This window comes from Pinus tabuliformis, chromosome 3_2 (assembly GCF_031772625.1).
Source record: "Pinus tabuliformis cultivar Carrire ecotype Pingquan chromosome 3_2, CPIR1, whole genome shotgun sequence".
Classification (NCBI taxonomy): domain Eukaryota; kingdom Viridiplantae; phylum Streptophyta; class Pinopsida; order Pinales; family Pinaceae; genus Pinus; species Pinus tabuliformis.
This window is the reverse complement of record NC_142302.1, coordinates 346,859,977-346,872,652: the sequence shown is the minus strand read 5'-3', so window position 1 is coordinate 346,872,652 and position 12,676 is coordinate 346,859,977. Positions and strand designations below refer to the sequence as shown.

The 12,676-nt window shown below is 37.4% G+C and overlaps 1 protein-coding gene across 5 annotated transcripts in view; it reads left to right on the top strand.

Annotated features, from left to right (window-relative positions):
- RFC1 (replication factor C1) overlaps nucleotides 1-12,676 on the top strand; it is a 296,432-nt gene that overhangs the window by 188,645 nt on the left and 95,111 nt on the right. For all 5 annotated transcript variants that reach the window (XM_089416372.1, XM_089416370.1, XM_089416374.1 and 2 more), the window contains 3 exons: nucleotides 7,829-7,919; nucleotides 8,210-8,391; nucleotides 8,547-8,586. In XM_089416372.1, the coding sequence (XP_089272498.1) occupies nucleotides 7,829-7,919; nucleotides 8,210-8,391; nucleotides 8,547-8,586 (313 nt within the window). The remainder of the gene's footprint in view (nucleotides 1-7,828; nucleotides 7,920-8,209; nucleotides 8,392-8,546; nucleotides 8,587-12,676) is intronic.

Here is a 12,676-nt window from a genome sequence, read left to right as displayed (position 1 = left end):
GGTCCTATTGTGATAAACTGTGATAATCAAAATTGCATCAAGATGTCTGAAGATCTCGTGTTTCATGCTAGGACGAAGCATATCAACAATAAGTTCCACTACATTAGGAACTTAGTGCAGGATGGGATTGTGAAGCTATAGTATGACCTGACAGACGATTAGGTAGCCGATATACTAACAAAGTCTTTTGCTAATAAGAAGTTTGAATATCTTAGAAGCATGCTTGGTTTAGTTGATATTACTGATCTTGCTATTGATGATGAAAGTTTGGAAGAGATTTGTTGAGTCTTTGTGTGTGAGACTCATTGCCTGGGAGGACATCTAGCTAACACTATGTGTTGATGTTTGGATCCCAAAGTAGGGAGGGTGGCATTGGTCATGGAGCTCTAACCTCAGATATGCACCAGGATCCCTGGGTTGATGGCTAGCAAGTAAGCTTGATGGTACCTAGAGACGCTGAAAGCTTTAGTCCATCTCAGTCCCACTCGGATAGATTGCCTTGGTCAAGAATCTATTCCATGGCATCGTGAGTGCCTAAACTGTTGGAGGACCTTGGATAGATTTCCCTGGTCAGGAATCTAGTACATGGCATTGCGGTTCCTAAACTCTTCATTGTTCATATGTTTTGAGATATTCCTTGTACTTGTATATGTTGTTATGAATATCTCCCTAGTTAAGAGGGAGTGTTGAAATAGGTTCGGTCTTCATAAATGTATTTGTTAAAATTGGCAACTAGGGCCAAACTCCATGTGGGTCATCTTATTTATGGCAACTGATATTTTTCTTGGATCCGTCTTATCGAGAGGTGTAGGATTGATCTAAAGATAATATGATTATGATAAGTATTCATGGAGTTATGAATTTAATTGTGTTATAAGACAATTCGTCAAGGTCGCCCAACAACAAAACTGCCCCCACTTGTGCTCAACGTTTTAGTATAAATAGAGGTGGCCTTCAAGTCATTTTGACACACTCACACTCTTGTGATCTCTCTCTTCATTCTGTTTAGGGTTTTGTTGAAGGGGAGATATAGAGGGAGTGCCCTAGGCTAAACGCTGCCCTAATGAAGAAGCCCTAACATAGTCAATGAAGAAGCCTTAACGCAGTCGTGGAGGAGACTTCTATAGCGCAGCAAGGAGAAGTTCTAATTGCCCTAAACGTAGGTCTAGAAGAGACCCTAAGCAGCTGTCCTTAAAAGCCCTAAACGTTGTCCTAGGAAAAGACATCTAACCACAGAGAAAGGAGGGTCATGTTGTGCCTTTCCACAGAGAATAGAAGGACAAATGCAGCACTATAGACGCAGATGAATGATGTATAAAGGAGGCCTCAACGTGCCCTAGCCGCAACCAAGGATGAGGCTTAATTATACGTGGAAGATAGGCCCTAAACGCTGATGTATGAGGCTAAATCCGCAGTTCATTTTGTGTGCTAGTCACGGTCTAGGTGTGCCCTAACCGCAGGCCTTATGCTGCAGCGATAAGGACTGTTTTAGGATCATTTGGAAGAGTGTTGGGCTGCCGCAGTCAAGAGGAGACTTAATGTAGCAAGCTGCATCAAACAGAGGAAGGCCGAAGTTGTTGACGAGGGATAGACTGCCGAGAAAATGCAGTATAGGGTCTCCTCCTCTCTTAGAAGGGCAGCCGCAGTAAAGGAGGGCACTTCTGGGCAGATTGAAGGGTTGTTGGAAGTACCCTAACTATTCCAAGATAGCTGCAGCCAAAGACCCTAGAACTTTGAGTGAAGGAAGTGTTAAGGGTTGCCATATGCCCATAACAGCACTGTTTTGGGCATGAATGTTAGGTACAATTGTTACAATAGTAAAACTAGGACAGCTAGGCAATGGTACATACATATCTAGAGCAACGTAAGTATGTTGGGACAACAATAATGTTGGATTGCTGGGATAACAAGCTGTGATGGGACAACAATACTAGAAGCAATGATATTGTGCCACAATGTTCAATGGGACAACACAATGATGAGGTAGTGGCACAATGGGACAACCATGACATTGTGCAGCAGTGGCACAATGGGACAGAAAACATGGACAACATCGTGCAACATGGCAAGCATGGATAGCATGGCAAGCATGGTGCAACATGGCAAGCATGGACAACATGGATAGTTGTGGCAAGCACATGAGACATGTTGTATGACAACATGGTTCAACAATGGCACATAAGACAGCAGTGCAACATAGGCTGCAGCATAGGGTGCAACATGGTGCGACACGATGAGCTGCAACATGATGACGAGATGCAACGCAGTGATAGGTGAAGGAGTCACCTTGGAGAATCAGTTGAAGTAGCATGTCTTCAATTGATCTCATGTATCATCTTCTTAGAGATGATCTATGCTCTTATCGAGATAAGTCAAAGCGTTGAATTTTGTTGTAAATGTACTATCTCTTTCTTTGCTGAACTATTGAAGAACATATAAGAAGAATTGATCAAGGGTTTCCCCACATTGGTGTTTGTCCCTGGCTAGCGCCACATCTTGTGTCCTGTTGTCTTGGTTTGTCTTCAGCGGTTTATGTTTATGTTCTGTCTGCAGTTTACTTTAATGCTGATGTGATTGCTAATCTGGAAAAGATATTGAGCTAACTGCGAAAATTGAAATAAATTGCTCTAAGCTTAGAACATACCTAAAATTAATAGTGTTTGAGTCATTATGTAATGTACTTGTCAAAAGAATGAAAAAGAATTTATTATTATTATTATTACAAGATTTTTTTATTATTATTACATTGACTTATTAAAGCATGGGTTTCATGCTTGGGTCATCTTTTATTAGTCAAAGTCCCCATTGTGGATTCTTAGGATTTATATTGATTCATTAGAGTCATTGTACGTTTTATGAGACCCTTCGTGGGCTTTTGAATCATGTAAAAATATTTATTATTGAGTCAAATTAGGTATTTGACACCTCCACACCAAGTCAGCGTCAAGGAGATCAAGTCGGCCTCAAACAGGGCAATTTGACCTCACCTAAAACCTATATATACAAGTAGATCGAATTCATTTGGAGTATTCGCTTTCTCACACACAAGTTCGATATCCAGAAGAAAGATTTGGAAAAGTGCGAAGTAGGAAAGAAGGCTAAAAGGAATGCAAAGTTGGAGAAGAAGGCAAGATCTAAATTTTGGGATATCTATCTCTCTCTCATGTGGATTCCTCTAGGAGATCAAAGTCTTTCTTGTCAAGTTGAAGCTGTTGTTCTTGCCATTTGTTTGGTTGAAGTTCTAGGTTGAAGTTGCTGGAAGAGGAGGCTGACTTGGTGGTTGGAGGAGGTTTGTGTGTAGGTTGAATAGTCTCAGAAAACTATTGAAGGAAGAGGTTTTGACTGGGTTTTCCCCTAGATAGGGGTTTTGCCTTGGCAGATTGCCTACGTCTTGTTTCTGGTGTTTTTATGATCTTCATACACACATAATTTGGTAATTGCTTGATGAAATATAATATAACAAAGAAGTAAAAGAAGGAAACAGAATTCACAATTAATTATCAAGAAAGAGAAATCTAACTGTAACTCTACTAGCATTGATTTCTCAATAGTGGTCCTTCTAGTCTCATCTTTGGATGGATTGCAGTGATAGTTGGATGCCTGAGTTGTCTTTTTTGATCTGCGTCAGTTGACAGTCAACTTAGGTAACACTAAGGACATGATGCTCAACACATCGAAGAAGATTCTCTCTGATTACTACTTCTTCAAAGGTGAGGAGATTAAGATCTTCACCATATATACTTATCTAGAAATACTATTCACAGGTCCTTACCTTGGCTTGTTGCATGCACTTTAGTCCCAATCAACAAGGGCTATAATTCCTTGGCCTCTCGAGATAGACAATGTTTTTAGCATAAGTTTTTGGCCATATCATTGATGATGTTGCTCATGGACACTCTTGTCTAGCCCACAGTTCCATAGGGGTTTGATGTTTTGGACCCTGGTTAACTAGTGTCTGATTGGTTCTCAATAGAGTGTACATGCCATCGTCCTTCGATTCGTTATTCCATGCAATTAGATAGTTTTTTAGCACGTCATCCTTGCAGAGTCTGGCGCTCGCCCCTTTCAACTGAAGGCAGTGTTCAGTGTTGTCTCACTTCTAGAACGGGTTTGGGTTTTTGCTAATATGATGCAGGGGCATGACAGATATCAATACTAAGCGTACTATTTGGTAGAGTCCATTGTAGCAACTATTGCTTAGACTCGATATTGATGTTGATACGTTGGAATCTCAAATTTCCTTACTTTGGTTGGTATTATATTGGATTTACTTCCTTATTTAAATATTCCTTATGTGCACCTAGCCACCGTTTATCAACTAAAAAGGAGATGAATACAATCATTCATGAGGATCTACAGGAAATATGTACAAGTCACTTTAATAGACCCTTAGAATGGGTTTCGCTTGAAGATGGCCTTCTATGCCGAGCAATTCATGATGATGAGGGATGGGCTCATTGTTTGTCCTCATTACACACTTCGCCATTAGATGCATGCCCTTCAAATTCCTTAGGACAATTTTGAGTTGGCCTTGATTTACTGTAGATTGAGACAGACCACCGGATAGACCATTTAGATAGGATATGCAAACTCTATCATCTTCAAAATGGCAATGCTTCTTCTTCAAGATAAGGAGAGATGTTCTTCTTCATTCAAAGATTCTTGAGATGTGTTCTTTTCTTCAATATGAGGGAGATCACTTTGATTTCTTTGATGATGATGAAGAATGTAGGGACTTCCCAAAATAACTCAAATGTGTAGAGTCCTTCTTTCTTTGAGATGGAGTTGGGGTCCTTGAAGTCTTCTTTTCTTGTTCCAAGAGTTCTTCCTTGAAGACGATAGGGTCTTTGTGATGTGATGATGAGGTCTCCTTTATATTCTTCCTCTTATATTCGACCCTTATGTATCATTTTTCAATTGAGTGATCTTCAAGCGACCTTTCCTTGTCACCTCACCTTAGCTTTGATATCATGTTGAGAAATCTAGGGCATCTATATTAAGGGTGTTTTGTTTTAACTTGATAACTGCTTGTGATGTTCTTTACTTCAGTTTGTAGTATTTACAATTAGCTTCTCCTTCTCTTGATTATTATGGTGTTCTTATCATCAGACAACTATCAAAAATGAAGATCAATAGAACAAATGGACACAAAATGTAGGCTGCTAGCCACGGCCAAAGCCTCTCCTAGAGAGCAAAACCCACAAGAAATTCTTCTCTTCTTATACAATCTTCAAATGATGAATTCAAAGACCTTTAGACATAAGATTGAGACCCGTCTAAGACCAAGTCAATCTTCCCTTATGATGAAAAACAAATTTGTTCTTCCAACAACTTTTGCAACTTCGACTCCAATAACCTTTTGCAACTTCGACCCTCAACAACAAATTTCGGCCTTCACTGCAGGTCTGCAATTTTCGGCTCGTTTGCAACAATTGTAACTGCACACGTGTGTGATAGGGAGGTTAATTTAGGGCTCCTTTGTTCTTTGCTTGGCTTTCTTTTTCTTTCTTAGACAAATGAATGCTGTGACTTGCCTTTTGATCACAAATTTCAGCCTTCTTTGGAGATCTGAAATTTCATCTTGTGTCACTGCAATGTTAGTTTCTGTAGCATCAGATGATTTCTAGCCATAAAATTTGGTAGAGAGGGTAGAATACATGAGACCTTCAAAACCCAGAAATAGTTTCTGGAAATTCCACCTAAAGATGACTTAATTAGATTATTAACCAATTTTTTAATGTTTCCTAAGTCTAAACTTAGGAAAACTGGTTAATGAATCAGAATTAGTTAAGTCAAGGTGAGAATTCTTTAGAAATTTACACGGATCAACCTAGAAATGGTTTGAGCTATTGATTAAGATTTAATCTTGGCCTGTTGGAGTCCCAACATGAAAATATAAGAAGGGATCGATGTGGTGACGAAGAATACTCAGTAGCAGAGACTTAGCAGAGAAGATAGAGCCAGAGGGTGAGTAGTAGGTGGTAGAGGAGGTTAACAACATTTCAGGAGGAACTATTCCAGTTCCGGGAGAGGCAGTGAAAGGAAGGGCGAAATTCCCAGAGGTTCTGCACAAGCATTGGGTGGAGGTTGACGCAGAAGGATCTGCGTGTGGCTAAGGAGGCAATTTCGGGGGCAGAAATTCGCTGTTGGGTGAGAGAAAATTCTCATAATAATTTTATCAGTATTTTTCCTCAAATTAGATTGCCAATAAGGCATCTAAATTATTATACTTAGAATTGCTGCTGGAGAATAATAATAAAACCCTCATCTTCTACACCAGTTTTCCCAAGTTAGGTTTTTTTGGGGACAATTGTCCAAAAACAACTGTGTTAAATTTTTGTGCGTGTGCTAGAATTTTTCAGGTTCCAGTGTTTTATTTTCTGCAATATTTTTATTGTGAAAATTGCAGTAGAGAATTATTCGTTGTTTGTATGTGCAAATAAATTGTTAAATTAGATTTACAATGAGGAGAATGATTTCTAGTTGCTGCAATAGATGAAATTTTCACATGCAGAAACGCTAGCTTCTTCTTCACATCTGTGAGAGAAAGGAGACAAAAATTAGGGTTTGGACTTCGATTTCTTCTTCTTTAGATATTCTTTCTTCTTTTCTTGACATCTTGTCTTCTTTTTAGCTTCAATGAACTTGCTTGATGGTACTTCAAATGAGGTCGAGTTCTTATGTATAGGCTTTCTATGAGTGAGAATTGCCCTTAATGAGGTCGACTTGGTCTTGGAGGGTCACTTTGGCACATTTTGACTCAAAGTAAATTCTTTGACTTGGTACAAGGTGCCCAATCGGGTCTAATACCTAGGGCAATGACTCTTTTGACTTCTTGACACTGACAAAAACCTAGAAGCACACAATGGGTGCCTTGACTTAAAAACAAATTGACCTTGAGCATGAAACCCATGCTATAAAATAATAATAGTAATAATAAATTTTCTGTCTTTTACATCAAATACATAAAATCAATAGTACACAGAATATTATGAAGACCAAACCTAGTTACACATTCCGGCACCCTTGGGTTTTGAGGAAGTTTGCTTTCTGAGTGATAACAGTTAACTTTAGAAAATCTTACTGAAATATTAAAAGTCTTCTTGCATTTATGGTAGATTAGAAATGATTCATGTTTCTCACTTTTTAGGTCATCATGATCTTTGCTAATCGATAATATGGACTGTGACAAATAATGAATGAACGAATGTGTCATATCTGCCTTATATTCTCTGTTTTCTTTAAATTTTAATGTTTTGGCCAATGAACTAGTGTCAGTCCTGATGCAGAACCGGATCAGTTTGTTAATGCACACATGTACATGGTTGAAATTTTATTGTCTTCCATTCCTTTAGTTAGCATTATAGGAGTGTGATTGAGGAACATGTTAAAATCTCATTGTTTCTAGACATGGCTGCTACAGGTTAGTTATATTTGTAAATGGCCTTACGGGAATGCCCTATTCTCTGTTGTTGTTTTCTGAGGGCGTGAATTTGTCAGGAAATTATATGCTTTTTAGGCTATATCATCCCAACAATTAGAGAACGCTTGTTACTCTGAAAGAGAATCACGAACCATGAAAATCCTAGGATTGCTAGATATAGGTGTCTACATTGTATTTACTGCTTAGTCATTTTATTTTGTGCTTCATCTTTTCCATGCTGAATGTTGGTGTTACATTTCCTGGGCTCATTTTCCTGACAAACTAGAGTTGATGCTACTTTAATAACTTATGAAGATGCCATTATACTAATACAACTCATTTTGAATTCAATTACATCAGTAAGTTGTTAGTGTATAATTATCGTCTATGTTTTATTGTATATAGGTTGCTTGGTTTTGAGGGAGGCAGGCTAAGGATGGATGAAAGAATGGAATTATGCATGAGCGATCCTGACCTTGTTCCTCTTCTTATTCAGGTTTTTGTTTAATCAGTGAATTTTTTGTTTTATGTTTGTAGACAGTAAGGTCTGAGTGCAGTTATACATATATAATGCATACAACAATTTATCAAATTTCATGAATGTAATTCCTTCTGGATTTAGGGTACATATGTTAGCAGTATTGGTTGTAACTTTCCTCAACTAGGTTCACGTAATAAAATTTCTAAGAAGCACAACACATCAGAATTTCAAAGTTGGAAATATGGAACAACTTGACATGGAATTGGAACCTTATAATTTCTCATAGTTTTTTCAACCATATCCAGGAAAACTATTTAAATTATAAGCCTAGTGCTGCAAGTCGTGATGGAGATGGAAGTCTTCGAATGGATTTGATTTCCCGCACAGCAGAATCTATTGCAGATGGAGATATAATTAATGTACAAATTCGCAGATATCGTCAATGGCAACACTCACAGATGGGTGCTTTTGCATCATCCATCATTCCGTAAGAATGACCTCATCTCAATGCTATCTGTGGCATTTTACTTGCGTGTCATTTGATCTGTCTTCTCAATGTGCAAACTAGTTTCCAAACTGTATAGCAGGACAAGATATTTGGTTGATGTAATCACTGATAAATATATGCTATTGTTCTTACAGTGCAGCTTTTATGCATGGTTCAAGGGAGGTCCTTGTTCAGGTTATTCTACTTTTCTTTAGGAAAACTCTGCTTGCAGTATTTTATTGCTTGAACTTTCAAAATATGGTTTTGGATACGTTTCTCTAAAATCACTTGTCTTTTTCTTTCCAAAATGCACATTTTTTTGATTTTGTAGTAGTTAGTATATTTTTAAGAAATTGGGTTAGTTTAGCACTATGAGCAATTTAAATATGTGTGAATCACTATCAAACTTTTTGGTTTGTTGTGGCTAAATGGTGGGGTTGCGAAATTTGGAATTATATTTTCTATTCTACCGCCATGTTGGATGATAGAACAGCTTGAGGGATCTGTGCTTTATGAATTTGCTAACTTCAGTTTCTTATTACGTCCTGTAAATAACATTGAAAGGAATATTGTGAAATGTTACTTGAGTTATTCGTTTTGGGTGCATTTCAGTTTGTGATTTGTCAGATAAACAATTGTGTTTGCTACCCATTGTGGACCTAGGGTCTCGATGTACGTAAAGAAGTTCTCCTCTTTTGAAATCACGCATTATCTTCAGATATTGTCATACCTCCTATGTTTTTATCATGCATATGTGCACATAATATTGTGACTTGAATAGGAACTTTAATGATGATTTGTATGTTCTAATGTGTTAATTTCTGATCCCAGCACCTGGCAATTAATACTTCAGCAGAAGCACAACCAATCTCAATCACACATTAACACACAAATTTTTGCCCAACCAATTAGTTCTTCATTAGTAATACTCAACCTACTCGGGCTCTCTTACTCGGAAAATGGCCCAAACTGAGGAATTCACACATACAACATGCCTTGGATCTGATCCAGGCTTCCAGCTGATTAATCCCTAGATCTCACCTTAATCTGCTTGGCTGTTGTGGATCTCCAATGCGGCATCCTTGCACCTTCCTCGGACTCAACACACTGGAATGGAAGTTCTTTACCACTAAATCACTGAGATCTCTTCTCAAGTCTGGTGCTCACTATGCGGCAATGTTACTTGGGAGCGGGAGCGGAAGCGGGAGCGGGAGCGACCATTTTCAGAAGCTCCCGGTTTGGGAGCGAATCCCGGAGCGATTTTTTAAAAATATATATATTTTTTATATTTTTTAATTTTTGATACATATATGTCAACAAAAACATGTAGAATGATGAATTAGATATAAAAAACATAAAAAAGCATAGATTGAACCATATAACAACAATCATCTAGAAGTTATAATCTTCATCAACCACGTCCGCAAGTTAGTAACATAGTAACATACAACATATTGAGTCTCATGATTCATCAATCTTAAAGTTTCAAGCTTTCAAAATTCAATATATAACATTTATCATCATTGATCACCAAAGTTGTACTTGTAAGCTAAGTGTAACCATTACAACAAATAATATCTAACATGAAATGAAATGTTATAAAATGAAATGAAATGAAACAACTTTCAACTTTCATGAAGCATCATATTCATAATTCATTACTAATGAGTTATAATTGCCAACTTCAAACTTAAATTGTCATATATTGTTTAAAAAAATATCATAATAAATATGAAAGAGTCAATAGTTATAAAAGCTACTAGAAACTAGAAAAGAGAAGTAAATCTATTATCTATTTCTTATGCTTGCGCCTCTTGCCACCACGAGAAATGTCTAATTTTTTAGTCTTGTTGCAAAATCAGGATCTTTGTCATTAATATCACCCTCCAAGCATTAATATCCAGAGGTATCTTTGTCATTACCTTTGTATCTGTATAGGGATCTTTGTCATTAATATCACCCTCTAAGCATTAACATAAGATAGAAAAAGCATAGCATGTCAAGTCAAGATTTTGTTTGAGTGATGCGTACATTTTTAGAAGGGTCATGATAGAGGAGTTCGACAACCAATGTCACTAACATCAAGGTACATAGAGGGATTGGTACTCTTGATTAAATATGAGTTCCATACCCTAATACATGACAAAATTCAATGGAAACATTGCAATCCCCCAATCCTGAAATCCTGAAAAACTGATAAGTCTGCTGGATTTTGAATGAAATCTAAAATATGAAATCCAATGAGGACGAAACCACTCTCAAACATCCTGAGTCATTTCATGGTAATGTTAAAAATTTAAGTAAAATGATGAAAATGAAAATTAAAGAAAATGTCACTTTTACTTTAAGAATTTAACATTACCATGAATAGCATATCAATACTAGGGCCTAGACTTGATCATTAAGTTGCCCCACTCAAAAACTATTTGTTTCTTTCAAAAAAAATTGCATTTCGAACATTACTACAAAAAAAAAAATGCAAAAAAGGCAAAACGCTCCCGAAAAGGCAGGGAGCGAAATTTTTTTTAGGGAGCGTGCTCCCGACCCGCTCCCGAGTCGCTCCCGCCCGGAGCGCGGATCGGGAGCGGGAGCGAGGGGGGAGGGGGGCGCTCCCCCGCAACACTGCTATGCGGTCTGTCTTTCTTCTCACCTTGCTTTTATAATTCCTCATTAACGTAAATCCATAACTGTAATCTCCAAAGTGATTGACGGCTAAGATTAGATGTCGTGTCACTTGAGACCAACGATTGAGATTAAAAGTTAAAACATAATTCACTAATAATTAGTAATAGTTTCACAATATACATTTTTTTGATTTTGTAATAGTTAGTATATTTTTAAGAAATTGAGTTAGTTTAACGCTATGAGCAATTTAAATATTTGTGAATCACTATCAAACTTTTTGGTTTGTTTTGGCTAAATGGTGGGGTTGTGAAGTTTGGAATATTCTACTGCCATGTTGGATGATAGAACAGCTTGAGGGATCTGTGCTTTATGAATTTGCTAACTTCAGTTTCTTATTACGTCCTGTAAATAACATTGGAAGGAATATTGTGAAATGTTACTTGAGTTATTTGATTTGGGTGCATTTCAGTTTGTGATTTGTCAGATAAACAGTTGTGTTTGCTACCCATTGTGTACCTAGGGTCTCAATGTATGTAAAGAAGTTCTCTTTTGAAATCACGCATTGTTTTCAGATATTTTGTCATACCTCCTATGTTGTTTATCATGCATATGTGCACATAATATTGTGACTTGAATAGAAACTTTAATGATGATTTGTATGTTCTAATGTGTTAATTTCTGAACCCAGCACCTAGCAATTAATACTCCAGCAGAAGCACAACCAATCTCATTCACACATTAGCACACAAATTTCTGCCCAACCAAATTAGTTCTTCATTAGTAATACTCAACCTACTCGGGCTCTCTTACTGGGAAAATGGCCCAAACTGAGGAATTCACACATACAACATACCTTGGATCTGATCCAGGCTTCCAGATGATTAATCCCTAGGTCTCTCTTTAATCTGCTTGGCTGTTCTGGATCTCAAATGCGGCATCCTTGCACCTTCGTCGGACTCAACACATTGGAATGGAAGTCCTTTCCCACTTAATCACTGAGATCTCTTCTCAAGTCTGGTGCTGACTATGCGGTCTGTCTTTCTTCTTACTTTGCTTTATAATTCCTCATTGATGTAAATCCCTAACCGTAATCTCCAAAGTGATTGATGGCTAAGATTAGATCCCGCGTCACTTGAGACCAACGATTGAGATTAAAACATAATTCGCTAAAGTGAATACTTTACTTTTCCTTAGTTTCTTTAGCACAATAGCCAATATAATTGATTATGTGCTTTTCCTAAGTTAGACTTAGGCTAAATTATAAGAGGAACTTACTCAATACGTGAGCAAATATCCTAAAGAGATTTTGGGCGACTTCTACATGCCTAGACATTTAGGATTGTGTAGAAGTACCTGCCTAAGATATATACATCAACTCTCCCTCTTAGCGAGGGAGGTACTTTTGCCACTTAGAATTGGCCTTGATCCTAGAAATGCATCTGCTACCATGGTTGCCACCACCTTTGAACTTGAAGCCTTCTCTACCACGTGGTTCATAACCATCCTTGAAGACTTGCTCCCTTTTTAGACTTGTTTCTAGAATCCTCGTGCTGTGAGAATTTCAAAACTGAAATCTTATTGCAACAATTGGAAATTATTTTTCTAATTGTTAGTTAATTTAACAATTTATTTTTACAACAAATATCAAATAACTCACACT